Source organism: Myiozetetes cayanensis, unplaced genomic scaffold (genome assembly GCF_022539395.1).
Source record: "Myiozetetes cayanensis isolate MyiCay16 unplaced genomic scaffold, myiCay2020 scf1, whole genome shotgun sequence".
In the NCBI taxonomy this organism is placed as follows: Eukaryota; Metazoa; Chordata; class Aves; order Passeriformes; family Tyrannidae; genus Myiozetetes; species Myiozetetes cayanensis.
Genome location: NW_026086604.1, coordinates 144,997,793 through 145,025,651, shown reverse-complemented (window position 1 = coordinate 145,025,651; position 27,859 = coordinate 144,997,793). Strand labels below are relative to the sequence as shown.

The 27,859-nt window shown below is 43.9% G+C and overlaps 1 protein-coding gene across 4 annotated transcripts in view; it reads right to left on the bottom strand.

The window, feature by feature from the left end:
• PRKAG2 (protein kinase AMP-activated non-catalytic subunit gamma 2) overlaps positions 1-27,859 on the bottom strand; it is a 208,052-nt gene that overhangs the window by 108,077 nt on the left and 72,116 nt on the right. For 2 of the 4 annotated variants that reach the window (XM_050333154.1, XM_050333069.1), the window contains exon 3: positions 24,074-24,353. In XM_050333154.1, coding sequence (XP_050189111.1) covers positions 24,074-24,353 — 280 coding nt within the window. Of the gene's footprint in view, positions 1-24,023; positions 24,354-27,859 lie in introns of those variants that run through there. The other 2 variants (XM_050333237.1, XM_050333481.1) reach the window with 1 other exon arrangement.

Here is a 27,859-nt window from a genome sequence, read left to right as displayed (position 1 = left end):
TCATGATGAAAGTGCAATACAGGGAGCTGACCCAGTCACAGTCTTACAAGAGTGGCATCTGCAAAGTCTGTAGAGTAAAAACTGCCTGATGCTTGCTGTGTGCCACTGAAGGAGGCTACACAGATGGATTAAAGGGAATGGGAAAAGAAGGAGCACATTTTTTGGCATTTCTGGTACTAAGCTTTTTTATATAACTCTATCACAAACATTACTGTTTATATAGCCAGTACTCTTGGTGCAGGACAAATTATTTTCCCCGTGGAGGGAGACAGGACAGAGTTTAGAGTTAGATTCCAAGCAAGCAGGCTTGCAATTACTATTTTGGTGCCTCCAGTAGTGAATTCTTTTCTAGAAGTTGACTATTCCCATCTCATTGTTGCGACCAGTCACTCAATCAACAACTCACACGTGTTTCTGCCTAGGTGAGAATTTAGGGGTTTTAATTAGAAATCTGGGAAGACATTTTACATCCGGGTAATCCTTAAGCTAAACATTCCCCCTCTTGTTGCACAAACTCTGGGATCTGTCTTTGTGCACCTTGCTGACACTGCGAAACTCCAAAGAACTGGATCACATCCCATTCACATCACTTTGGCCTTCCAACCACTCCCAGAGAAACCCTCAGGTGAGTTTAGGGAAATGCAGTACTAGGCACAGTAGCTGAGAGTTAAAACCACTTAACTGCACACAGCAGGAACAAAAGGAGAAGTACTTGCAAGAAGGACACAACCAATCACTAAATAAATTGAAAAAATAATAGAAACACATCCTCCCTGGGCAGCCACCCATCCATCAGTTGTTACTCCCCGTCACTAAATCTGCATGTATGTCTCCACATCAATCCATCTGGTTCATCACTACTCACACCTTCATCATCCTGCTGGATTTAACACAGTGACTCCTGACTAACAGAGAGTAAAAGAGTCTTGCCTACATTTTGTACGTGTCAGCCTCTCTAAACTGAGCCTTATCCAGCTGATTCAGTGTAACATCAGTTTTAAACCTCTTAGTCACAGGACAGAATTGTCCAGCAACACTCATGGACTTTGGAGAACCACACAGTTGTTAAACAGCTGTCATTAGTTCATACAGGAAATGCATTAAACATTGTATTTCTCTACTATTCTTAAGTAAAAAAAAAAAAGAGGGATCCTGTTGGAAAATCCCAAACAGCTGATCCCTGTGTGATACACAGATACTCTCTGACACCCACAACTCAGTACCTGTAACTGGAGTTAATGCTCAGTGACCAGGAAAAACTTTTGATTAATAAGGAACAGTCCCTAATTGCAACTCAAACACAATTATACCGATAGAAAGATACGTTTTCAAATGCATTACTTATCAGACTGATAAGCCATTTTTCTCTACTTACAATTCATCTTTCAACAGACAGTGTTAGCCCTAACTTAGAATCTTGCTATTATTGTTCAATTACAGTGACATCAGTCAACAGCCCCTTTTGAATGTGTTCATTTACAGTAAAGCTTCCTGTACCATCACTCTCTTCCTAAAGGTTATAGCTGATGGGTGTTACAGGTGCCAGCTCAGATTCTCATCTCTGGTGCAAACCAACATCAAAACAACCTCCACGCAACACCTGCACGATTCACTCGATGAAACTGGGAAGCACAAAGTTGTCGCTCAGTTATTCACTATCCCCCACTCGCTGCCCTTTCCCAAAGATTAATGTCCCTCCTTTCCGGACGGGTAACGCAGAGGGTCCTTACCAGACAGGCCATGAGGGTCGGAGTGGCGCCTCTCCAAGAGTTTGCATCGCTCCTTTCTCTTCTTGCTCCCTCTAAAGCTCCCAAACCGCTTCATGAGCTGCCACATGCACTCGCGCGGCAGCAGCTGTCGGTCATGCCCGGGGCTGAAGGAAAAAAAGCAGCACGAGGGGCAAGGCAAGGGGCTGCTCACGCCAAAAGCCCAGGTGTGAGAAAATACAGCTCCAGAGAGACTGTCTGGCTGCAAGAAAAGTCCAGCTCACCAGCAGCCCAGCTCCAAGATGCCTGGTCTTCCTGGAGAGCAGCACAGCAGGCGGCTGCCGGCCCTCGCACGCCAGGCAATTCCAGTCTTAATTCCAGCGTACAGTAACTCGCCTGCAAGTATGTGTGGACACGGGGAGAAGTTCAAAGTCTGCCCAGCTTGCAGCCAAAGAGCTCTTATAAATACATCAGCCGTCAGAAGCCTCGGAGACCAAAGCAACATTTCCCAGTGGATCAGCTCATGTGGAAAAGGTCAGGAGTCGCCTGATAAGCTCCCTCGTTTAAAAAATCCTAACTGTGCAAAGGAGCCACAAGCCCTCTCGAAGGGAACTGTCATGTGCAGCTCGGCATGATGACTCTTTAAACAGGCTGTAAAAGGAAACCACCCCTGGACAGACAATTCCTGGCAGCGAGTGTCCCGGGCGCGCTGGCACCGTGACATGACATCACCCAACTATTTTGGTTCACGTGTGCCGGGTCCTCGCGGCGACAGGAGAGTCCAGCTGCCTGTCCACGAGCCCCGGAACGCCTGGCCCTCCAAAGATCATGACTAATGGATTAACGGGGAAAGAGGTTCAGCCAATTCATAGAAAGAAGTCTGATACTTTCTGGAAGCCATGGCTGCAGCAATGGACTGGACTTTCTCCAGTGATGTGCCCTCCTCGTGCTGCACATACCTTCGTGCTCTGCACAGATTGCTCCGCTCAAATTTGCTGTCTGCGAAGCAAAAGGCACCTGTATAGCAACTGAAATCCACCTTGTGCTCTTTGCAATGGGACAAACATTCACGGGGCTGTTGCTCATCCCAGTCAGTCAGGCTGTCTGACGTTTGGTTCTGAGTCTTTACGTGTAGAGCTGCTTATTTTAGGAAAGGGATGATCAGCATAGGCTGGATCTTGAGTAGCTGGAAAAGGGTGCAAGCATGATCCAAGGCACGGTCAAAATATCAGAGCCAACCTTCCTAAGATTACAGTAAATGCTCTGTTAAACCAAAAGCTTTATTTAAAGTCAGAGAGCATCAGCCCTTCCTCTGGACAACATCAGCTCAACTCTTTCAAAAATCAAATCCTGTATGACTAATAAGAGTCTTATCTTTTTAATTCCTAGGAGGAATAAGGGTTATATCACCTTTTTCCTCTACAAAGAATCACATCTTTTTATTTTTGCCCATTATTGCTTCCACTGTCCCTTCCCCTCACTGTGCCATGATCATGGCACCATGACTGAGACAGCAGCTGTAGTGGGACAAACTCTCCATTTCATAGGCCAGCTCTCAAACTACTTCCATGAGGGCACTGACCTTCTCAGTCCTTCCCATCTGAAAACCAGAAGCAAACCTGAATCCTCCTTGCTGCAGTTAAACCTACTGGTTCTTCTGTTATTCACTGGGCACATGGAGAACAGATTGTTCCTTTCCAATCCAGAGTCACCCCTGGCATATTTGACAACAGTAATCCAGTTCCCTTTCCAGTCTTTATTTGGTACAAGACATGAGAAGTGCTGCCTTCAACACCAATGCAATCTGGACCTTAAGTTTCCCCTCTTTAGAAAAGCATTCCTCTTTCTTCAGTGGCCAAAGGACTGCTGAGAATGACTTAATATCATCAGAAAGCAAAAAATTTAAATCCCTTTTTAATGAGATCAGAATTAGTATTGCTCCAGCACGGAGACAGCCCCCTTTTTGATAGAGGCCAAGGATAAATAGTTGCTGCTGAACTTTTCAAGCAGGGCCATTGCACCAGGAGGGCTCATTTCCCCTTATTAAGGGAAGCAGCAAGACCCTAACGTATCTACACAGAGCTACTAGAAAATAAAACAACACTGTTTAACAGCTGACTTTCATAGTAATTTGTTAAAAAAGCACTTAGTGCTTTGAGTACAATCAGTTTGTCTCCCATAGCTAATGGTCTAACAGATACTAACACATTTACACCAGGTACTACATCTTCTTAATGATTCCAGTGCAAGGATCTTATAAAACTAATAATAAAAAGCTGAGCTTCAAAGAGTTTCTGTGGGGCCATCTATGTTCTGGAGATTGAAAACACAAACCACGAAATGGACTCTTGTCAAGCTACAATAAAGTCTCCCAAATTAGTTATTGCACATTATGTTATTTGAGCTGCATAAAGGTACCATCCCTTCCAAAAACCATACATGAGCTCAGTCTGAGAGGTACCAGCCACTGGACAGCTTAATAAAGTTATTTTGGGGGAAGGAGCAAACAAACACTCGTCTATGTGTGTGAAATAGTTCCCTAGTCCCACTGTGTCTGATGAGCTCACCAGACTTGAGCCCCTCACAGCCTCAGGGCAGCACCTACACTGACATCCAGCCACCCTGCCTCCAGCCCCACCACCCTCCTGCCCCAAGTCATCTGTTTCCCTGGCAGTTTTACTTTGATGACCTAACATTGTGTTCAGAGGTTTAAAAAAAAAAAAAAAAAAAGATCAACACCTCCTGGAAATCTCCCTTACATCAGTTCTTGCCTTCATCCCAACATCCACCTGTGATGCCAGGCTGGCCACCCAGCAATGTCCTCCCCAGCTCTCCATCCACTTAAACCATTCGGTTGTTTTTTTTAAAGGGAGGCTGGTGCACTCAAAGTAGAAAAGATAAACCTCCTACTACTCTATTTTTCACTAATTCACAGGACCCTATAAAGAGAGGAGTCTCATGGCAGGAGATATCTCCAATCCAACCCAAAAAAGCCCCACCCATGACTGGGATCCCTCTTCTTGATGCTTCTTGCTTTTAAGTTCTCCATCTCTCAGGATAAAAGCACCTCCCCGCAGTGATTTACCACCACTCTTCAGGTACAAACATAACACAAACCTTCCTTTCTCTGGATGTGATGTGAAGATTTTGTTCTATGAGGTAGAACTGGGGGTTGAGTGTTCAGGTTTGGCCACCAGAGAGGAAAGAATGGAAGTTGCCATCGCACCAACCAAGTGCAGCCACCATGGGGTGTCTGACCCAGATATCAGAGCTTCGAAACACAAACTGATTCATCCATCTCACAGAGGTGCCACGGTGAAAATACTGTAAATACTGATATTTCAAACCATTTCCTCAGTTGCCTTTTTCATAGGAGCTTTAATCTCATACACAAACGCAGCAGCAGAGTGCAGGGCAGGCAATGGGGGCCAGTTAGACCTATCAGGGTTTGTCCTGGTGTGAAAATGGAAAAAAAAATACTTTCCTCCTTGAAATTTAAAAGCTTATTTAGCTCAAAACAGGAAGACTAAAAGGAATATGTATCCCCTCAGTGACAATTAATGTTTGAACAGGCTTCCGACTGCAAATCAGCAAAACCAAGTATTTCCCTTTCCCTGTTGCTGAGAATTTCCTTGTTCAAAATGCCCCCAAAATGTTTTTGTCATTGCTCAAAGAAATAAAGTTCAGATCCACCCTTAGAAAGGTAAAGCGTTGGATTATGCTTGCATTTCTACAGGAATCACATTTGTCTACCTTGTCTTCCCTAAAGTTTTCCCTAAATTGGATTTTTTCTAATTTTCCTTCTTAAACTCTGTAGACCGATGATGGCAAAATTAAACATTTTCTGATGTTGTCAGTGGTGCTGGCACGTGTTTACATGTCTTACAACACCAGACTGATTTTAACTGCAACCATATTTCATACAAACAGAAAACACAGAAAATATTTCAAAAGAACATGCAAATAAATATGTAAAGGAGATCTTTGCTAAAAAAAAAAACAACAAAACTACTCAAGAGTCCAGGTGATGCAATGTACAATAACAACAAGCCTGTTTAGCCCAACCACCATTTGTAGGCTGGCTGAGCAGAGCATACAGCCCATGTTTTCAAAGGGAAACACAATCTACCACTTTCTCCATCTGGTCCAAGCCCAGCTCACACCCCATAAAAGAATTGCGAGTTTATGACTCCAAGCTGGGCTCAATTACTTCCCATAATCATAACCAAGCGTTTCACTGTAACGAGTGTTTTGTCTTTATCCCTTTTTTTTTTTTTTAATACTACTTCATGCTGCTTTCGCTGTGCATGAAGGAAGGTTTCAATCTCTGAAGCTGTCAGGCTGGCCCTAAATCTGTTTTGAAAAAAATCTAGAAGTTTAATTTGCCTTCTTTTTAGCAGTCCCCAAAGGTGCACACTATGTTCTCCAGAACCCTCAGTAAATTACTTATAAATTACATCCTGGCGTCTTTGTGATGTTTTTCTATCCTTCCTTTTCCAGAGCTCATAACACAAACCAGCAGGAAGAGCAGTAATGGCGATGGTGGTGTTGGCATATTGGTGATTTCCAGCAAGAAAAACACTTATTTCAGGCTCAGAGTGCCCATCATCCCAGAAGATCAATAAGCGGGGTCTGATGACTGCGATCCCATCCAAATGATAATTCCATCATTTCCCCACATCCTACCTAATGAACTTGGTGCATGTGTTTCCAGCACTCGCTTCTTCAGCAGTTTCAGACCGTAACGTGAAAAATGGAGCTGTTCTTACACGAGCCACAGTCTGGCTGTGCTCAAAACAGCAAAACAGTATTTGATCCAGCAAGTACAGGATGTCTGGTGTGACAACACCACTCCTAAAATTTAATAAGTTCTCAGCTAAAGAAAAACATCTCAGCAGTAACTCTTGCAAAAAAAAAAACCAAATACCAAAAAACTAGTAGAGGCAATAAAGCTCCTTAGAAGCATTTTCCACTTGTGCTTTTCTCATCTCTTCTTGCTTCTCTTTCTTTTTGCCTCTATCGAGCCTTTCAACTATATTGATCCATAAAAACTTTGAGAAGGAGATAGAATTCATTGGAACATCACAGATCTCTTTTTTGTTCTCTTCTTGTTATTCTTTTTTTCCTGCTTCTTCACTTCTCATGCAGAATTGGAACAGATTAAATGATGCTGAAGCTAAAATGTGCATTGTCAGGCTGAACAAAATATCTCCTTCAGTTTAAATTAAAGAAAAAATCTTTCAACCAGCACTGAATGTGTCACAAAGTGAATGACAGCAGATGAATAAAGACAGAGCTACTCCAAAAAAGTGATACATTAGGGCAGGTCAGTACCTAAAAAGTGAAATTCATACAAATATCCCATAGTAAATAGCCATGAAACACAAGACACTAAAAATCAGAGCACCACGACTCCACAGTTTCAAGTTCTGTATCCCTCTGCTCCCTGAAAGAAGCAGATGAATAACCTGACATCAAAGCCAAGAAATTCGCTGATGCACAAAATAAGACAACAAAGAGGCTCTTCTCCTGGCTTGGTATTAGTATTATCTGCTATTTTTGGTTGAAAACAATCTTAGGAGTTCTCTTACAATAAAAAATTATGACAGTGCAATGTCGGGATTGGTCGCCCCACAATGACCCATTCCTATGCCACACTGGATGTAGTAAAGACATATATGCTATACATATATTATACCCCCAAAATCAGAGACAGTGGTCAGCAGCATCCTACTAGACATGAGAGACAACACAGAAATGCTGGCTGAAGAGAAAGTTGAACCACACCTTGAAAATCGAAATGCTTAGCTAATGTTTGAGAAGCCTTTCTCACTCCTGCAGCTTCACCGATGACTCTCCTGTTTTTCACTGACTAAAAACAGACCTCATTGAGTTGCTGCAAGAGAGCAGCAACTTCCAGAGGAAGGAAACATTCCCCTTGATCTCCCAACCTCCAGGGCAAAGGACTTGGCATACATAGGCCTCTCCTGCTCTCGGATGCTGTGAGGGTGCAGGGGAGCCTGAAACCTGCATTGAGGTGTTTACAGGGAATGGGCATTTCCCATGAACTATTGCAAACGTTGTTTTGCTGGCAGTGAAAGCAGGGCCTTGTAGCAAAAGTGAGATGAACTGCTCACTGAACTCAAGCTCAGAGCTAACACAATCCCGAGGACTAGCCAGGGCATTCATAGGAAGGAGTTTAACTACTTATTATACAGCCAGTTTGCTCACATCAATGGCCAAGGGCATCGCACAGGACTCGGTGCCACCTGATGAACTAAACACAGGAGTAATGCCAAGAGGGGAAATTCCTAAAGGATCACCCAACACTGCACTGTTAATAGAAGTGGAATTGCTCCAGCAAGAGGATTATCATAGAAAGGGTGGAATCCACTGTGTGCAGAAGAAACTGCACTGAAATGCAACCCCTTGTGCTGTCTCTTTGCACTGCAGCACCTCCCACCATCTGCTTGTTCAAGCCACCCCTAGCAAGTGCAGATCTTCATCAGGTTGTTAAGAAACAACACAAGGGATTAAAAAATAAATCAACCTGCACAAAACCCAAAATAAACAAAAAAAAACGAAGTCCAAACCATCCCAAACCCAGAAAAAACCCCAAGATGTCTTTATTTTCCACCCTTACTTTTCCTACGATTGAATGTTCAGAAGCATCATTAGTTGTAAGCACAGGAATAAACCCAAGCACTTTGCATACTTCAATGTCATAATAACTGAACAACTGGCAGGCCAGCTCTGTTACCTTCCCAAGATAAACATTTTGGGAACGCCACCAGTTAGATCTCATGTACCACCTCTTCATCTTCAGCAGAAGGGAGGTAAGTACCATGGTTTGTAGCTTCTCTGCACAAGGAAAAGTGACTTTCCAAAAATCCCCACCCAGCAGGCTGGAATGAGGCTGGCAAGGAAGAGAACAAGATGAGGGTTTGTTGGACTCAGTGACTCTGCTTCTTCCTTTGCAAGAACGTGACATGTTGCCCATATTGTGTTAAACCACTGTGTTCATGAGGTGGGTGTCTCCTATGCCCCAGCTCCAAGGAGTTTACTAGAATTAGGGTCCCAGATATGCCAGAAGACATGTCAGCACAGAGGAGAATATACAATTATCACATTCATGAGGTCTGGAAGAGAAAATCTTTCTGGTTTCTTTTTCCAGTTTGTTTTTTTGTTTGTTTGTTTATTTTGTTGCTGTTTTGGGGATTTTTGTTTTGTTTATGTTTGTTTGATTGAATTTTTTTTTAGATTTTTTTGCACCCAGCTCAAAGACAGCAATTTTGATAGCAAAAGAAACTTTACTGACTTTTTTAAGAGAGACGAAAGCACAGGGACAAAGACAAACCCTGCAGACAGACCCTGCAGCTTTCTGAGATGTAAGAGAGGGACCTCAGCAACCTGCTGGGGTACTAAAGGGACAAAGACAGTGGAGTGCAAGGGAAAGCTGGGATTGCTTTGCTGTCTACAATGAGCTAGAAACCGTCCAAGTATTTCCCATTTCTTGATGATTCTATCAGTTCATGTAACTGGCAGATAGGTAACTTGAAAAAAACCCCATCTGATACATCCATGGGATCCAGCTGGGAAGCTGCTACAACTGTGGGAGCCACAAGCCTATGATGGGAGTGAATCAAAGGAGAGGGCAGGACAGCTTGGATGCTAAAATGTTCCCTGTTCATTCACTGTGCACCTAAAAACATCAAGCACCGTAAAGTTCAGTGCTGTTATATTTAGGATTGTGTGAAAAATCTCAGTGGGTTGGCTGGGACCAACGCTCACATGGACTTGAGAAAGCTTTGAGTCTTTATGCCTCAAGATGACAGAAGGGCTGGAAACCTGGGAGCTACAAGGCAGTAAGAGAATATTCCTGGAAAAGCCAACCCTGCCAGTCTGCACACACAATACATGGTAGGAGGAAAAAATAGTCTGAAAACTTCCCACGACAGCTAATGATAAAGGAACAGACTGAAAAGGCTGTCAGCTGTGCCCTTGGGGGACTGCCTGAAAGCCAGAGTGGGGAAGAGGAAACAAGGATGTCCTTGTGAATCAGAGGGCAGGTACCAGTGCCCAGGCACATCCCAGCTCAGTTCTCAGGCCAACACTTAATTTGCAGCCTGTTTGCTCTCTCAAAACCCATCAAGCCTCAAACTGAGGAGATGCTTCTGGAATCATGAAATCTCTTTTAGTGGTGATTTAGCTTAGCAACACATTGGGTCAATCCCACTATTATTTTTACCCTGTAAAAACCTTTTTAAATTATCCAATAAAGTACCACAGACGAGCAGAACTTGCTGTACAGAGCCATCAGATCCCCAAACCTTGTCGAGATCAGCAGTGCTTAGAGTAGAAAGCCCTTTACCAAGTATCTCTAATGTCATTAATCAGTTTAAATTCCACATCAAGAAACAAAGCACAAACTCAAGAGTTATGGTTACAGCACTCTGGATATATCCAGCAGCATAAACTCTTGAATTTCTCTGTCTGCCCCCAAAGCCTCCTGCACCCTTAGTCCCTCACTCAGGTGTCTCTGTTCTCAGGGGGACATTTCTAACACAGGCCTATGAGCTCTCCATAAATGCTGCCCGGTGTAATTCTGGCTTTTGGAGTCAAGGTTGCCTAAAACAGCCTGTAGAAACCTATTTGTGTTACAGGCTGAATGCTTTTGCTACTATTACATATTTGTGGAAAAAAAGCCAAACCCTCCATCATCACCTTGGCAGCTGGCAAAAAAGCCTGGCAAATCTGACGTTCATCTTATTTGCAAGTGCGTCACTGGAGCAAAAAATATTAAATTCTCTGTGTTAATAGACACAAACAGAAGTTATTGCTCCAAGCTACATATTCCTGTAAACCAGGTAGGTTGTTTCCAGTCATAATAAAACACTGACAGGGCAGAGGAGGGGAGGAAGGAACACTGAAATGGGGCTAAATATGGCAATTAATAGGCTTTGTTTTTATTCTAAGCTCTGCTGTTGGGCAACTGCATGACCAGGGATAACTCACATCATCTCTGTGAGAGCTTCAGATGAAAATCTGCCTTCAGATGCTGTGTTACTGCACTGCAAGAGTCTCATGCTCAGACTAATCCCTTTTCTACTCCTATTAACATGAAAGTTAATTAATGTTAAAGAAAATAAAAGACCTACAGCAGATGAAGTAGATTTTTATGCTGACCACAGGTTTCTGGCTTTCCTTCCTGTTCATTTACTGCCTATATCCACTACAAGCCTATGTGTTCAAAGGCAAACAGCAAAATTCCTGTGTCTTCAGGAACTGCTCAGAGTGGGATAATGCAAGCCCAGGGTGGAGAGCACCAACCCTCAACCCAAAAGACCAAACTTCCACTGGCCTCAGGAGAAAAACCCAGGCACACTGCAATACTGAGCTTCTCAAAGGTGTCTTTAAATTAATTTCCAAGTGGGTTTTGCTCCTGCACGTTTTAAAAGATGTGACACGAGCTCATGTGCCAAGCACAGCACCGACAAGGGAGGTCCTGCTGGTTTTTGAGTCAGAGCCCTCAGCACCACCAGCCTAAACCAGTCCTTTAAATTCCTCTGCACCCTTCAGTCATCCGCTACAAAATTCACACTCTTGAACTACAGCAGTTAATGAAACTTCACCAAAACACAGAGAAGATTCGCTAAGGGTCATGCACAAAGCTCTGGGAGCAGGGTCATGCTCCTGCCCCAGTCATTACCCTCCCTGCCTGCACAAACCTGCCACATCACAGCCTGTACAAATCTGGCAAGGGAGGGAATGCACAGGGTACCAGCAGAGCCCAAAGAACCTGTCTGCAGCTTAGCAGCTCCCTGTGCATCTCCTCCTCACGTGCTTAGTGACTTAGCCAGCAGCGACCTAAACATCCTCATGTTAGCAACAAGTTTTACTGGGTTTTTGTGTTACTTGACCTTCATGATTGGGAAGCTCTGTGTGTCTCAACAACCTCTTCTTGGCTGCCACCACAAGACACTTCCCAAGGTGAAAGATGGTTTTGCTTTTTGCTCCAAGAGCACAAAACATGCAGCTGTGTCTGGAGAGCGCTCAGTGCTCCCTGAGTTGGTCCCTGGAGAAGAACGAGTGAGGCTGGCTCTTCAACACAGTTTTAACAGCTCAGCTCCAAGAAAAGTTTTGGCTTTGGTGTAGTAAGAGTTCCAGCACAAAACCACTTACACTTCTGTAAGGGCACAGCAAACCAGTGTCCTCTCTTTACCCACCCTGCAGCACTGAGCCCACCGGGCTGTGTTCTGTGCCCACGAGTCCCACCTCACCCCTTTAAGACTGCAAAAGCAATTATCAGCATATTAATGAAGTTCCTAACCTCATTTACCTCCTTGGCTTTTGCACCATGCAAAAACAACTAGGACTAAAGAAGAGCTGGAGGCTCTCTTAGCACAGCAAAGGGCTCCTCTAATCCTGCACAGCCTTTAGTGCAGCAGCAGAAGTTGCTCATAAACGGCTTAATCGGATGCAATCCCTTCCCCAGTGCACAGTAAATATCTGTGTCCAATGGAGAGGATGAGAAATGTTGGGACAAACAAAGTGCCAGGTTTAGAGAGAAACAGGGAACCACTCACCCACACACACACTTTTCTAGCCATGAGCTCATCAAAGGATTTTCCCCTCGGAATTTTTGCAAGATGTGCGTGTGCCGTGTGCTTGCCGAGCCTTGCATCTGCTGGGTGGATGAGAAACTAATTTCTAAGAATTTCAGTGATGCCAGGCATTTTCTTTTTTTAAGTTGACCATAAAGTGGCAAAAGCTGTCAGCGGTGCTGGCTGCAGCTTAAAAAAAAAAAAATGTTGACGTTGCTTGGATACCGAGTCCTGCTCCAGCCTTGGATTTGCCTTGCGTGTCTGCATTTGACAGAAGTAACTCCTTAGGATTTTAGTTTTTCTTTAATATTCTGAGAGCCGTGGAAATATCTCCCCTTATTCAGATCACTCCTTCCCTCTGCTCCCCCACTTTCAGGCTTTGTAAAATGCAAACTAATTCCTCAACCATAATAAAGCCATAAATAAGAAGCCGTGAAAATATTTTTTCTAGCCTTTTTTTCCCCCCTCCAAGGTTAATCTTTTCAGTTATATAAACACTTTATAAAATGGCACAGGGAAACACTATGAGAATCTGTTTATGTGATTAAGACTTGGCTCCTTCTTTCCCAGTGATGGTATTTCATGCTTTGCATTTGCCACTGCCGGCGTTCCCTCAGCCACCTGTCCGTGACCCCCAAAGCAGAAGGCAGCAAGATTTAACATTGCTTTTCATGGAGTGCTTACAGTGAATCATTACTAGTGGGTATCCATGGAGTCTTGGGAAAAAAGAGCATTATTAAGAACCTGCTAAATTTTTGTTACAGTGGATGGATTCCAGGTTTTCCCTCATGGCAAAAATCCAAAGGAAAGTGAATTTTCCCCAGTCTTTCCCTTTATTGCTGTCCTGCTCCCAGTCTGACTTGTGCCTTAGAGTTTGAAGAAACAGTTCTGGATACCATTTACTGAAGTGCTGTAATGTTTTATTATCTTTTATGGTAAAGAATTTGGAAGGACTTGAGAGAGAGCTTCAGGCAGAAACAGAAACAGGACCAAAGTGCACATACAAAATACAGCACTAAACTCCCCTTCCTGGCAGCTAGATGACAGAGAAGCAAAAAACATCCACTGCAGACAATTCTTCCAGTCTGGTCCCTGACATGGTTCCACAGTTATCACCGTGCTCTGCAGCACCAGATTTAGCACCCTGTGGGGTTCTTTTCCAAAGGAAATGATGTGCTGTTCAGATACTCTCTTTACTGTCATTTATTTATTCAATAATGTCACAAGATTTGAATACACAAGCAGACAACCTTCTCCTTCAACAATCCATCCCAAACACCAGTGGCCCATTCCCACAGAGCCCTTCTGCACCAGGGAATGACTCGGTTTAGCCACACTGAAGCAAAGGACATACTCTCCTTCCCATTCCAGTGGCTCCTCCAAAAAAAATTCATGCATTATAACACTAGACATCATGACTGTATCACCTCAAAAGAGTAAACAAAGCTTGAATGCAACAAGAACATGTACCACAAGCTTGTAACTCTTTCCAACTGATGCCAACCGCAAAGCAGTGAACAAGTGAGGTTCATCTACACAGTGTAATCCTGTTTTCCCTCTCATTACAGTGGTAGCAACCATGAGATTTTTGGATACTGTGCTAGCTCCAACAGCTCTGTGAGGAGAAGAAGACACCTTCCTGTTCTGGCACTCAAAATCCTGCAATTTAGCCACTGGCAAAAAATTTTCGTGGAAAAACCTGACATTGACAAAAACCAGATGGAAACCTCGAAGCAGAAACAAGCCCTGACAAATATGTCTCTTCAGCTTTAAAACTGGAATGGACAAAGTGACAGGCACAGGAGAAAAAAAAAGTGGAGGTGACTCAACAGGCTCATTTTGTGGTGATGCCTTTTGCTGTTGCCTTCCCCAAGCCTTGTGTCACTGGAACCATAAAAGAGCACTGGAATGGGTTGAAGATGTAAAAGTCAGCGGAGGCAGTGCCAGGATGCTCCCACTGAACACACACGAGTGCACAAGGAAAAAAACTCCTCCCAGCTGCACATCTCTTCTTAAACACAAAATGCAATAGTGGAGTGAAAGTGATGCTCTGAATCCTGAGAATCATGCTCCCAGTTTTCTTTTCCAATCACAGGTGAGACCTCCAGCCCAGCCCAGGGAAACTGGATCCTCTCTTGGCTCTCTTAGCTAAACTAGAGCCAAACTATGGCTAAAGGCTTGGCACCACTGGTGTAGGTTCAGGATCTGCTGGCATTCCTGCTTCCTGGGTTTGGAGCTGCACTCCCCAGGGAAGCAGCTGCACAGAGTGGATTTAAGTTCCCCACTGTGCAGCACAGCTGTCTGTTTTGTAAGCTCCTCCACTGACAACGCTCGTTCTCTCCATATCTCATCTTTCCAAATGGAGGGGCCATAGGAGATTCCTGGGATAGCCACTGTGACTTCCAGCTACTCCAAACAGAGCTCCACACGCTCTGCCTCCAAGCTCATCCCAAAATGATGGGTCAGTTTAACAGCAGCGTGACTCCTGACCAGCCCTCACCAGCACCTTGTCTGCCTTCAGTGCTGTAACTGCAAGGACATATCTTTAATAACAAGACCCATGCCAAGAAACTGCAGTTGGAACAAGAGCTGCTCCAAGGCCAGTTTCCAAAGGGTTTCAGTTTCCCTCTTCTTTAAATTGTTTAGCTTCTCCAGCAAATTTCACCCTCTCAAATGGCCAAGTGCTCGTCCAGCACCAGGTTGGGGACAATCCCAAGGTAGCTAATCCTTGAGTGTCTGCTGGGGCTCACTCCCTAAAAACCATGTTTGAGATTTCACCTCTCTTCATCACCCCTAAACTCTGCAGGTAAATGAAAAAGCAAAACATCCTCATGGGGCAGAAACTCCCCTGATGACATCTCCTTTGCACAGAAACTCCACACTACCACCACCCAAAATTCAGCAATGTCTTGCCTTTCAGGATATATCTGACTGCATGGATATGTGCTACTATTGTTACAAGGAGATGTTCTGTAAAACATGCAGAAATAAGACATGCCAATCTTTTTTTTTTACATATTTTTTACACATTCTTCATCCCAAGGGTCTGGATAATACCAGAGCATAAGTCCACTGTGGTTGAACAGAAGGAATCATGGCTCAGCACAAAGGAATACCAAAGCAGTGGCTGTTAATTACATTAATAAAATTTAAAGAAAAATGCTGAATCTCACTTTCTTTTTTAATTTTAGTTTCTGCAACCACAAAAAACAAGAATGTTCGTAACATCTGCAACAAAGCCCAAATTTGTTACCCCATAGCTGTGGCTTTGATAATTTCTCTAAATTCAGAATATTTCTCCCTACCTGTCTTTCCTTACCAGAAGTAAGAATTTGCTGCTAATTCACATATTTTTCTGCAGACTGGGTTTCTGATCCAACGAAATCTAGACAGCTGTACAAATGGGTTTGCAATAATCCCCACTACTTGTTTGAAAGATTTACGTGAACACCAGTGAACAAACAAGATGTCAGATCAGCAGTAATCCTCATTACTTACTATTTATGTTTTTGGGGAGGGAAGGGTCATAATTAGGCTTTGGTCAAGGAGAGTCCCTTTGACTGCATGGGAAATAAGGGTTTTCCTGCAGTTTTGAATGACAAAACCCAGTCCTGTGAAACCTGTAAAACTTCTATCCCCACATAAAGAAACTACTGCTTATTGTTCTTTGGCTTAATAGGGTTGATGAGCAAATATTGCTGAAAAAATAAATCCATCCAATAATATTTCCATTTTCCTTATCTTTTTTCTTTTTCTTTGGTTTGGTTTTGGTTGTTGTTGTTAATAAGGCTTTTATTTCTTTTTTTTTTCCCCCCCTTAAGTCAACTGGCTTAGGTGGCTCAGCAAGGATTTATACTATTAACTTCAGGCACCCAAGTCTGGAAATTGTGCTCAGAGCCCAGTGGCCAAATCTTCCCCTGTGTCACTTTGAGAAAGCCAGGTGTTGTAAATCTGATGTGTTTAAATACACATCACACAGCAGAATTTGATCTTCAGCGGGGGTAGAAGCCACAGTTTGATTAGCTTAGCTGAAAGAAGCAATACTTTCTTCTAAAAGACCAAAAAAATCCAGCCAACCACCCATCTAAGTGTTCGTGTCAGTTCATTTTTGAGGTTCGCTCTCCCAGACAAGTTTAGGCCGGTGCTGCCTCACTGAGGACTCCTCTGCCAAAAGCCCATTTCTATAACCTGGCTACAGGTATCAGCTGCTTCTTGTCTTCCAGAAATCCTACAAGGTGCATCTCACTTGGCCAAACTCACCCCTTGTCTAGCAAACACAAAGGAGGCAGCACTCAATACGGATGATAAACACAGAACAAATAACACGGGGCACTATTTGCCACCTGTAGCATATCTCACTCCAGTATTAAGCCCTAGATCATGTGCAATTCTTTTTACCTTCTTCCCAGAAAATCTTGTTGAAGAATATTTGATTAATGGCCTCCCTTCACACGCCTTCCCCAGCCAAAAATTAATTGCATTAGGGTCCCTATATTTATCAAGACAAGGAAGCGTCTACCTTGATATTGAGGGCCACATCCTGACTTGAGGGCAATGACAAAAACTTCTGGGAGGAGGAGAGAAGTTGGATTCCTGAACAACTGCTGGACTTGTAGCTGTTACACAGGTTGGAGGGAGGGATGCTTTCAGCCCCCACTGTTTGAATAGGTTTAGAAGCAGGAAAAAAACTACCCCAACAGCAAGCATAATCAAAGATTCTCGGCATCCTGCTCAAAACCTCAGCCAAAGCATCTCCAGGCAGGCAAGGCAGGCCCAGCCTCTCCATCCCACAAGGAGAAGCCATGAGATGCCCACAGGAGGGCACCTACGCTTCACAGCGGCACAGGAGCTCCCGGGGAGAGGCAGATGGGGCTCACACAGTGCAGCTCTGTGTGGAGCAGACACTCCCACACTCCTGTCACTGCAGGGCCGTGTCACGCAGGGCTCCCAGAGCCGCACCCACATTTTGGGCTCCGAGAGCCGTAAACAGCAGGAGATGCTGCCAGAGGCAAACTACAGAGAAAGCCACCACAGCTGCCTACCAATAAAGTGTGCTTACAGGAACACCAAGGCAAGGTTCAAAATACCTTAACTAAGAAACTGAGGTGTTTGGATGGCTGATCATCAGAGACTCTGACTACTTGTTTCACATATCAAGTGCACTCTGATTAATATTTTTCATAGTCTAATTTTTTTTAAGATACAGAAGAGTCTTCAAATACAGGGTAAACTGAGACAGAAAAGGGCACAGAAGAAAGTCTATACAGAAAAAAATCCAAAGCATCAACAAAAACACACCAAACAACCCAAATGCTTTTTGTTTGTTTGTTTTAAAGCTAAAATAGGAAAATTTGGCTTTCACTAAATCTTTAGTGCCCCATCTAGAACCAGCCATCCCTGTTGGGAGGGCGGCTAAGTCTGGTGATCCATCCTAGAGATGCCAAGCACAGGGACCTTTGTAAGCTCTCTGCAGGCTTTAGGTTTGTCATTTGGCAGCTGCCACTGCTGGTTTTAGGATTGTCATAAATCAGCTAGTTCCTGACAATCAGACTTTTCCAGCAAGGCTCTGTTTACTGACATGAGTAGAAGACCTTGCCTGTCTTTATATTTTAAATGAAGAATATCACTTCTATCCTCCTCCAGCTGATGTGTTTATTATTTTACTCACAAATAAACCCCAAATCAATTAACTCACTGAGCTACAAAATCCTAAACCAATTAATCTTTAAAAAGTGGCATCTCTGTTCTCCTTTGCTTTGACAAAGGAAACATTACTTTGGTCAAAGAGAGAGCAGTATGGAAAGATTTCGATGCATTTCAGAGAATCAGTTGGTATTACACCTGCTTACAGGTCTGTCCCATACCCTACAGATTAAAACAGGAGACTGAAAAACTTCCTTTTTTTTATGATGGCATCGAAATCATTAGGAATTTGAAGACAGTCTGAAAAATCCTTCTTGCCTAGACAGAGTGGTGAGGAATATAAAAGGATATTGGATGTACTCCCCCTATGCAGACAACACTGACTATGGGAAACTAAAGTGAAAAGGGAAGTACAGTGAAAGATATCTCCAAATAAACTAAGAACAATCACCATAGGCACATTTTAACCAGAAAAATCATCTGCTGCTGACAGCAGATGTCAGTAACTGGCAGGAGAAATGGTGCTGAATGTCTTTGGCCATGTGTGCAGCCCCGCTCAGCTGCAGCAGCGCTGACACATGTTGTCTGCAAAAAGTCATTTTTCTAGCGTAGATGAGACCAAAATGAACATTGTTGGTTCCCTTTTCTGCCTCTGAGGGCAAAGCAAGCTTGAAAAATGATGATGAGATGTTCTTGCACATCAGTACTGGAAAACAAATCAAGACAAACAGCTCCTCTCCTTTTCTGTGTTTTACGGGATGATGATGGAAGAGTCTATGCCACCCTCCCAAGGTGAACCTGGACTGAGCAGCCCTGTCCTTCCCCAAATTGCTCCCCTCATCCTGAATGGTGAGGCTAGTCACAGCCAGGAATCAAAGCTGCCTTGTGCCTTTTCCCTCTGGCATCCCACCTGGTGCCCCTCAGCTACAGAAGGCAGGGGGACTGTGGATTGAAGGCTGGAAGGCTCCAAGACTATGGGATGAATGTATTGATTTAGCAAAGAAAGATACAAATACAGATTCCAGCAGCTGACAAGGGGAAGGACATCCCACTGCACAGCACCACGTTTCAGGAAGGTATTCCTAAGGAGTAATGGTGGGAAATGGCTGGAGCCAATGGTAGGTGAAATGTCTGTGCCCAGCTGCCAACACTCCACAACAACCTGTCTTGGGCTAAACTCCACTTCCCTGCGAGCTGGTACCTAAACGTCACAAACACGGAGTAAAACCTTGGGGAGAAAACGGGTTTCAGTTGAAAGACTGAAAAAAAGTCTTTGCACAGATCAGCCACAACCCAAAGACCTTCAAGGGAGCAGAGCAGAGTGTGGCAACAAACAGGCTGCAGGGTTTTCCCCATTTCTCCCCCGGGTTCCTGCAAATGAGAGCTACTTGCTCCATCTATGGGTAAAAATTAGTACAGTCACAGGTTTTTCTCACACAGGGCATCGTGTAACCAAGATGTTCTAAAAGAAAATAAATCATTAGAATGAATAAGATGCATGACAACTGTCCTGCATTGCATCTCACAGTCTTCTGAAAAGAATACAATGTGGACCTTTATTATGGGAACACCAGGAGTCCTCCACATGGATTTTTTTAGGCAGCATGGTTAACAGCATTGAATGCCAGAAGGAGAAAAATTACTGAGAGAAAGCAGAACATTAAAACTTTAGAGTGACAAACATTTCCTTCCCCAAATGCAGTGCAAATTCACCGTGATTTAAATCTGATCATCAGCATCAAGGTGTTTGAAAGCCGTGTAATTTTCAATTCAAAGTTCCATAAACAATTCTGAGCTAAATTTGCCTTTGCACCACATGCACTCGAAGCTTTAGGTCAATGGAAACCTTTTAATTGATTTCCTCTGCTGGTAAAACTGACAGCACCATTAATGTGACATGAGTATTGCTGTTACCTGAACTGATGGTTTCAGAAGAGGAAGCAGGACTGGAAAATGACCTGATGTCCTTCAAATGGGGCATTCAGACCCATGGAAAAAGATACATTTTAATTACTTAAATAGCATAAACCCATCTACTTCTAATAAAATATTCAGGGTACTTGATTTAGCCCATCTGCAGGGGTAGCCCCCTAATTTCCACTCGGCACAACGAAGTTGTTCTCAGTTATCTGTACATGTATTGGCTGTGAGGGAGAGCTCATGCAAGGAAGTTGTAATCTGAAATGTGTTTCTTCCCAATGCAGGTCATCCTCCCGTGTTTACTTTGGATCACCTCAGTTTGCTTTACTGAGATGTGTCACTTCTTTCTCTTGGCATTCTACCTGCTCATGCAAACAGGCACACCAGGGAAATGCACTCCCAGCACAGCCAAGACTTTTCAAAGCACCTCAGGCTTCATCTTGCACCTCTTCACTCACCCTTTGTTCCCGTTGTCCCTGAAAAACATCTGTGAAATCAGCGTCAGCTCTTGTAGAAGCCTCCTGCTAGCTACAGGTCACACTAATTTACCCTTTTTTTTTTTTTTTTATATCCAATTAAAATGTAATTCTTTTAATGTTCCATGGTTGCTCACACTGATGGGTAAAACCCAGGCACTGAGCTGCACATCTCACAGAGCCAAGTCTCTGCTTGCAGAAGGCTCTGGGAGGTGCAAGGTGGGCAGTGTTGGGGGGGACTACACCTAAAAAGAGTCACAGTCTGGGGCAACAGCAGTATCAAGTCCTCTGCACCACCTCAGAGCCAGGTTTAATTCATCCCCAAACCTTACTCAGCTTTCAAATGTCGGTCTAACAAGTGCTGTCACAAAGAAATTCTCAGATGAAAAAAGAAATTAAAAAGCCAAGAATTAAACTTCAGACCCTCTTGTACCCAGCACACAAAGAGATGTCTTGGATTTTTCTGCAGGGAACTTCCCAAAATGAAGGGGCTGCACCACTGATCAATCACAAACCTCACCCAAAAAGGTCCCTGCAGACTCTCTTCCAGAGGGGCCTCAGGTGAATTTGCTGCCTTTACAAAGGAGGGATATTCTGGATGTGAAGCCCCAGCCAGCAGTTCACTCTTTCAAAGCTGTACTTACAAAATACCTGAAGTGTCTGGCAGCCAAGTACACATTGTGGGAAGGTATTTTTCCTTTCAAGGCAAATCTTTTGTCAGATCAGAGCTGTAGGGTTATGACCAGATGCTGAACTGGGGTAACCAAAGTGAAAGGACACAAAGCTGAGCTTTTGGCTATTGCCAAAACCAGTGATAAAACACTGAAGATCAGCAAAAGCTTTAAACTCCCAGCCTGAAGTGGAAAACATTTTAGGTTTCACGTCTGCAAATCACTTTCTCTTTTAATATTGTCCTACCCAAACCCTTCCTAAAGTGCATGTATTCAAAAGGGAAAACAACTTAGCTGGGAAAAGAGCAACTACATGGGAAAGAAAGCGCTGCGAATACCACACATAGTCTTTAAAATGAAAACAAGCAAGGAAGAAGCTGCTTCCAAGAAAAACAAGGAATATGTGGAGTAACAGGTTAGTCTGTGTTTTGAACAATGCGTGGGAGGAGGAAGTGGAGGGAAGACAGGGTATGTTATTTAAAACAAAGTCTGCATCTACTTTCCCCCACATTCTGCTCCATGATGACAGGGAAAGGAGTGCAGCCCAGACTCATTTCAGGTAAAGTGGGGGACAGAAAGAAATCCCAAGTCCCTATGAGCTTTCATCTGTTGCTGTTTTGTTTAATTGCAGATTGCCTGGATAAAATACAGATTTGCTATAAACTCAAAGGGGAGGCTCCAGTGCAGAGTTTCCCAGAAGATCCGAGGCTATTTTTCATTTTAATACTATTGACCCAGCACCAGTGGGGCTGTGAAGGCAGGCAAGCACAAGTCCAGCTGATATCAGTACACTCTCTGTTTCAAAACTGATAAAGCAACCTAAACCTCATTCACTCTTAACACAGCTATCCCAAGATGCTCGAGAAAATGGCATTTTAATCACATAGGCTGTGACAATTTTCAGCAGTGAAGCATTTAAGCACCTTCAGAAACCTGGAGCCAGGTGCTGGTTTAGCTCTTCTCAGACCTCTTCAGCACAGCATCTTTGCAAAGGTGTGAGGCATCTGGTCCGAGGAGTGTCTGAGAAGTCTTGTCTCTCAGGAAATGCTGTTCAAGCCACAGAGACTTTGTTTTGAGTGGCAGGTAACCAATTAACTTACTGCTCTGTAGTGCATAGGGTTACTTTTTATTTGTGAAGTAGCAGAATGCAGAAGTATTGCTTGTGACAAACTACATAACACAGCAGAAATGCTAACCCATACTTTTCCTGAAGTCCTGAAAAGGTTTTGTGAAATAAAATTCAGTAAGAGTTAATTATTAAGATAATAAACTCTGAGTATAATTCATTACTGACCCGTTTAGCACATTCTGAATAAAATCTACTGTGGCAGTCAAGGGTGTGTATCTGCATTAGTCTCTTCAAAAGAGAGCTAAACGATGTGAAAGCACATGGAAAGAAACATTTTGTTCTGCAAAAATCTGCAGAAAGAGAAGTTATCAATTTAAAGACCAACTGTAATCATTGTAATCATCACTCTCCTTCCAAGAGGCTGCCCCTCCTGCCTTAGAACAAAAGACCACGAACACCCGAGCCCAGTGCAGTTCCCCTCTGGAGCAGCAGGGTCATGGGTATTTTCTGTTACTCAAATATAGCCTGGCCCCGCTCCAAGCCTGCTCCTGCAACAGTGATGTGACCTTATCAGAAGGATTCTGCTGACTCCTGGGAGATTCCTTTACTTAATATTCTGTTGTACCTAGCTAGGACTTAAATAGTGCTGGCTGCTTAGATAACGTGATTGCCAAGTCCCAGGATGGCTTTGCTCTGCAGTCTGTGTCGCTGCTGTTCGTGCAGCAGTGAGCCCTTCCTGTGTTCTCCACCAGCGTTATACTGCCAATATTTAAATTCAATATTTAAACCTAAGTGGACTGGCAAAAAGAGCTTATGTTATGGTGAGGTTTGAACAAGGGGGGAGCATAAAAAGCGTACTTAAACTTCAAGAAGGGAAGAACAAACGTCCTTGAAGAGACACGATGTTTGGAGCCCTACCCTGAGTCCTTCAGGAACACTGATTCCTACTTTCAGTCTCCTGAAAGTGTTTTAGAGGGAGGCAAGGACTGGAAAAGATGCCATTTCAATTAAGCTGCAGCAGAACTTCTGACAAAGGAAAATCCTATATGTGTTTGTTTTGCAGTGTTCTTGTTGCACAAAAATCACTATGAAATTACTTTTTCGTATTAAAACCCATGTTTTTAAGAAAAAAACTGATGAAGAAAACCAATTTAAAAGTCACTGAAAGCTATCAATACATTGCAGGAAACATACATCCCAACACAGGTACATGCATCACCAATTCTGTGCCTACACTGTCAGCAAGATTTGCCAACAATCTATCATTATTTCTTCTCTTCACAGACTCACTGTGGTCTGACAATCCAGCACCCCCTGTGGCAAGACATTATTCCTGTGTTTCCCCTGTTATCAGCTCACAGGATGTTGGAAGACATAAAATTTGTGCCCAGTATAAAGCAGGCAAGCACTCTGAACCAATAGGTGTCCAATGCCTTTCATATTCTGGAAGAGGAGCTCAAACACCCCCTTAACAGTCATTTGATTGGAAACACATATCACTTATTTTCATCCAGTAAAGACCCCTTTGCCTTCCTACAATAGGCAGGGCAAAGAAACATCAATTAAAAAAAAAAAACCAGCTGAAATTCTCTGTAGGATCTACAGAACCAAGTCTCCCTAAGCTCCTGAGGGATGTAATTTCAGTGCCCACCTCCACCACACACCCCAGGAACGTCTCCAGCTGTTCTTGAGCCCCAGCACTAAAGTGCAACCAGCCTCAGTGAAACCACCCAGAAAACTCCCACTGACGTGGACACAGCATTTCCAAGCAAAGCTCAGAAGTGGGATTTCCCTCCTCAGCCCTGTGTGGGTGCCCATGAGGTGTCCCTGGCCCTGCAGAGGTCACACCTAATGGCCAGCACGTCAGAAAACCCAAAACACATGGTCAGTGAAAGCAATAACAAACAATTAGCACATGCCTCATCTGCACTTACTTCACTAAGCCCAGAGGTATCTTCCTGAAATAACATGAGCAATTTCTTACTTTTTCTTGATCTGGAGAAAAACTTGATGCCCCCAGGAGAGGTAGACGGGTTAGAACTGGGGGAGGACTCTTTGGAGGAGGACCTGAAGATCCCACTGAAGCTCATTCGGCGTGGGGAGCGTGGGGGAGACTCCTGGTAGGGGAAGGGGAACACTGTTTTGGGTGAGCCAGGGCTATGTTTGGATCTCACAGGGGCGGAAACAGGGCTGGAAGGTCGGTTCTGGAGCCCTTTGGAGAAAAGGCCTTTTGAAGGGCTGCCGGCAGAGTAGTTTTCTTCCACCTGAGGAGGAGAGAAAAAGGAAGAAAAAAAAGTGAAATCAACATTAATTCGGTTCAGCTGAGGCCATCAGGATCTCTGAACTTGTCTCAACAGAGCCAATTCCTGTTTGCTGGGGTGGTGGATCAGCCAGACCTCACCTTCCCCAGTGCCTGCCTCCACCGAGGTGCAGGTGTGTGTGTGGGTGGCACCTCGTGTTGTCCTTTGCTCTTAAAGACACCCTGAGTCTCACAGAAAAATTTCAACGTGTGTGAAAACCTTTCATCATCATCACACATACAATGTAGGACTTTCTTCACTGCTTTTATTTGCCACACATTCCCCTCTTCCTTCCTCGGGCAGCTGAAAGATGTCTGGCAATGCATTTATTTAAGGCAATGAATGACTGCAGTTTGGGGAACACGGCGCCCCAAAGTGTTCCTCACGAGTTTAAGCCCCCACCTTCAGTACAGTGCTTAGACCTCCATCCCGTGATGCGACTCAGCACAGCACACAAGTCCCCAGATGCCTGACAGGTCCCCATGACGTTTGCCACAGCCCCAACTGCGGGACTGCAACTCCAGTCCCAAAAATAGAGGGGCCATTTCAGAGTGATGACGTTCCTGTTAATTACCTGAGCTGGGATATGACCTTTCTAACAGCTGTATCCCTTTTGGGACCTGTGCCGACTTTCCAGCTCGTGTGTGCAACACAGCCCTGCACTGTGAAGGGGGAAAAGAGAGTTCAGAAAAATAAACAATTAAAAAAAAAAGGAGCAAAGATTAAATTCTCCCCCCACACAATTAACAGAAGCTGACCCAAAACCCCTGTGGGATTTGCCTGTGCCTGAGCTATATGTAGAGTTTATTTCCTTCTGGATGCACAAAGTACTTCTGTGGGTACAAGGGTGCTATTTTAGCTGGGGGTGGGGGGGGTTCTCATGAATGAAGGGCTCTGTTCCAGGCAAAAGGCAGGCGTGGGTTTCAGGTCTCCAGGGAATGTGTAAGTGAAGGACATGGTGGATGTGCCCAGAGGCACCGTGTGCCGCTGAGCTTCAAGCTCTTTGCAATCCTGCTCCTCTCTTCCCAGTTACTCAGCACAAACCAGGAGGGATGGAGCACACAGCAACTTCTACGTGTGAAGATGCCTCCTGATGTGTGTCAGTCTAGTTAGGTACGGGTGTTGTTGCCATGGGAGTCATTGCAGGGAAAAACAGCATCTTTTATTGGGATGACTTAGGTGAAAGAAAGCCTCATAAGCATGTGTGCCCTCCTCTGGATCAGTGAAGGGCTTGTGTGTATTAATCCAGCTAAAAATAGTCAGCCAAGTCTAAAACACGTGTAATTAACTCCTTTTCCAAAATAATGCTTAGCCACAGCTTCAAAACACTTGTAGAAATATGTTACGAGCAGCACAATGGCCAAAAAGCTGCTCCCTCCCTAACCCAGGATCCCACTTCTTTGAGTTCTTTCTGTCTCCTGCCTGTGCATTTTGGACCAGCTCCTCTTTCCACTTCGGATGGGACAGAGCTGGGGCAGGTCCTGCTGCATGGGAACTGCAGAAGGGCCCACAGAGAGTGTGATCTCCCTTTTGGGAAGGTTTCTAACCTAAAAGGCAAGTGGCACTTGGTCTGGGAGATGGACACAAGAAGTGTGGATCACTAGGAAGGGCACAGAGATGAGCCAGCACAGCCCTGATTGGATGATAAATTCCTGCTCTTTGCTCCTCTGCACAGCACAGAGATGTCTGACAAGAGACAGAACAACTTTTTACACCTGCATGCTTACTTTGACAGTGTGGACAAAAATATCTGTAAAATAAACCTGCCCACTGCAGATGAATTGGGGGAGCAGTTGCCCTCAAGGGGACAATTTTGGAAAAGATAAATCAATTCTAACTGAAGCAATAGGTACCAAAAGCAACAACAGGCTCTGAACAGTTTCCATAAGAGAAAAAAAAGCAGTGTTTCATACTTCATGCAGTGTCCTGAGCCTCGGGTTTGCCTCCAAGCTCTGTCACGGATTCTATGTGCAATCTTGAAAACTCATTTCACATTACACATCCCTTCTGCCATGAGGACTGTATCTCCTTTACTCCTACTCTGAGTCCTCCAGCACACAGACTGTCTCCTGGTGAGTATTTATCAAGAATAATAGGACACAGTCCCTCACCTGAGACCTGGAATAATAACCACACTATAGGAAATTAATAAAGAAACTGCACTTTCATCATGGGTAAAATAGTCCCGAAGTGATAGCTTTTTCATAAAAGCTCATTAACTTTACTAAAATATAATCTGTAAATCATCTGAGACTACTTATATTTTGTTCTCTTCACAACTACACAGTCCAGGAAACAACCAAGTAGCTCGACGGCACCCCCTTTTGCATTGCAATTTAAACAGGTCTGCTGCCAAATCTACTGCCTGGAAGGGGGAGTAAGAACATTTTCAAGCTTATTTTAATCATAATACAAATCTGCCATTGCTGCTGTAGTTTGGGACTGTTTCCAGGATGGTAAATTCATTGTAATTTTTCCTAAAGTGACATTTGTAAGGCCAAGAGAAGGACGACATTCTGGTGCTACCCTTAATATTTCATGTTATCTTTTTTGCATGTTTGTTCGATTAAAATGACACTCTGATAGGAGACACTTTAAAAAGATCGTGGTGTCCTTACACACTAAAGCAATTCTAGAGATGTAAAATGTCAAGCAACAATTTGTCAAAACTGTCAGTATTCCCTTGGATGCACAAGTCAGACACAAAAGCAAATTGTTCTCCGATTCTGAGCTGGAGCAGTGGGATGGTTTTATTTATTTACCGCAATCACAACCAGTTGCCTTCTCTCCATCGTGCCAAGCAGATGAATTCACTAATTGTCAGAGCACCAGGGGCACAGTGCTAAATACACATGTGCATGCTACTAAATTAAAGGAAATTACCACATTGAATTCTTCCCCAGCTGCTCCAGGTTACACCCACCATCAAAGTGGATAAATACCTGTGATTTTGCTCTGGGAATTACAACAGGATTGCTTTCTTGGAATATCATTTGTGGCCAATGGATTGTGAGTTCTAAAAGGCACTTCCATGAGTGAAATCAGCAGCAACAACAGTTATCACAGTGTATCAGAAAGTCACAGGGCAATGTTCATTTTCATGCTTCAGCTGGGAATGCAGAAGAATCTCTGCTGTGGAACAGACCCCACCATCCCATGCAGACTGGGTGTGACAAATGGCAGTGATGCCAGAGGCAGGGTATGCAGCTAGATGGATCATCAGCCTGTTCTTCATGCTTTCTGGACTCATTTCCCGAAGCTATGACAAGCAGGTGGGCAGAAAACTCCCACAAGTGCTTTGGAAAGATAACTATGCCCCCAGCTGAGCTGTAGCAGCAAAATAAAAGTACTACACCCCTGGTTTCTCACATTACTAACCACTGTGAATCACTTTGTGTTGGCCCAGGAGAAGCAGTAAAGTGAGACAGGGCAGAAATGTGAAACACAGCTAAAAACCAATATAAATGCAC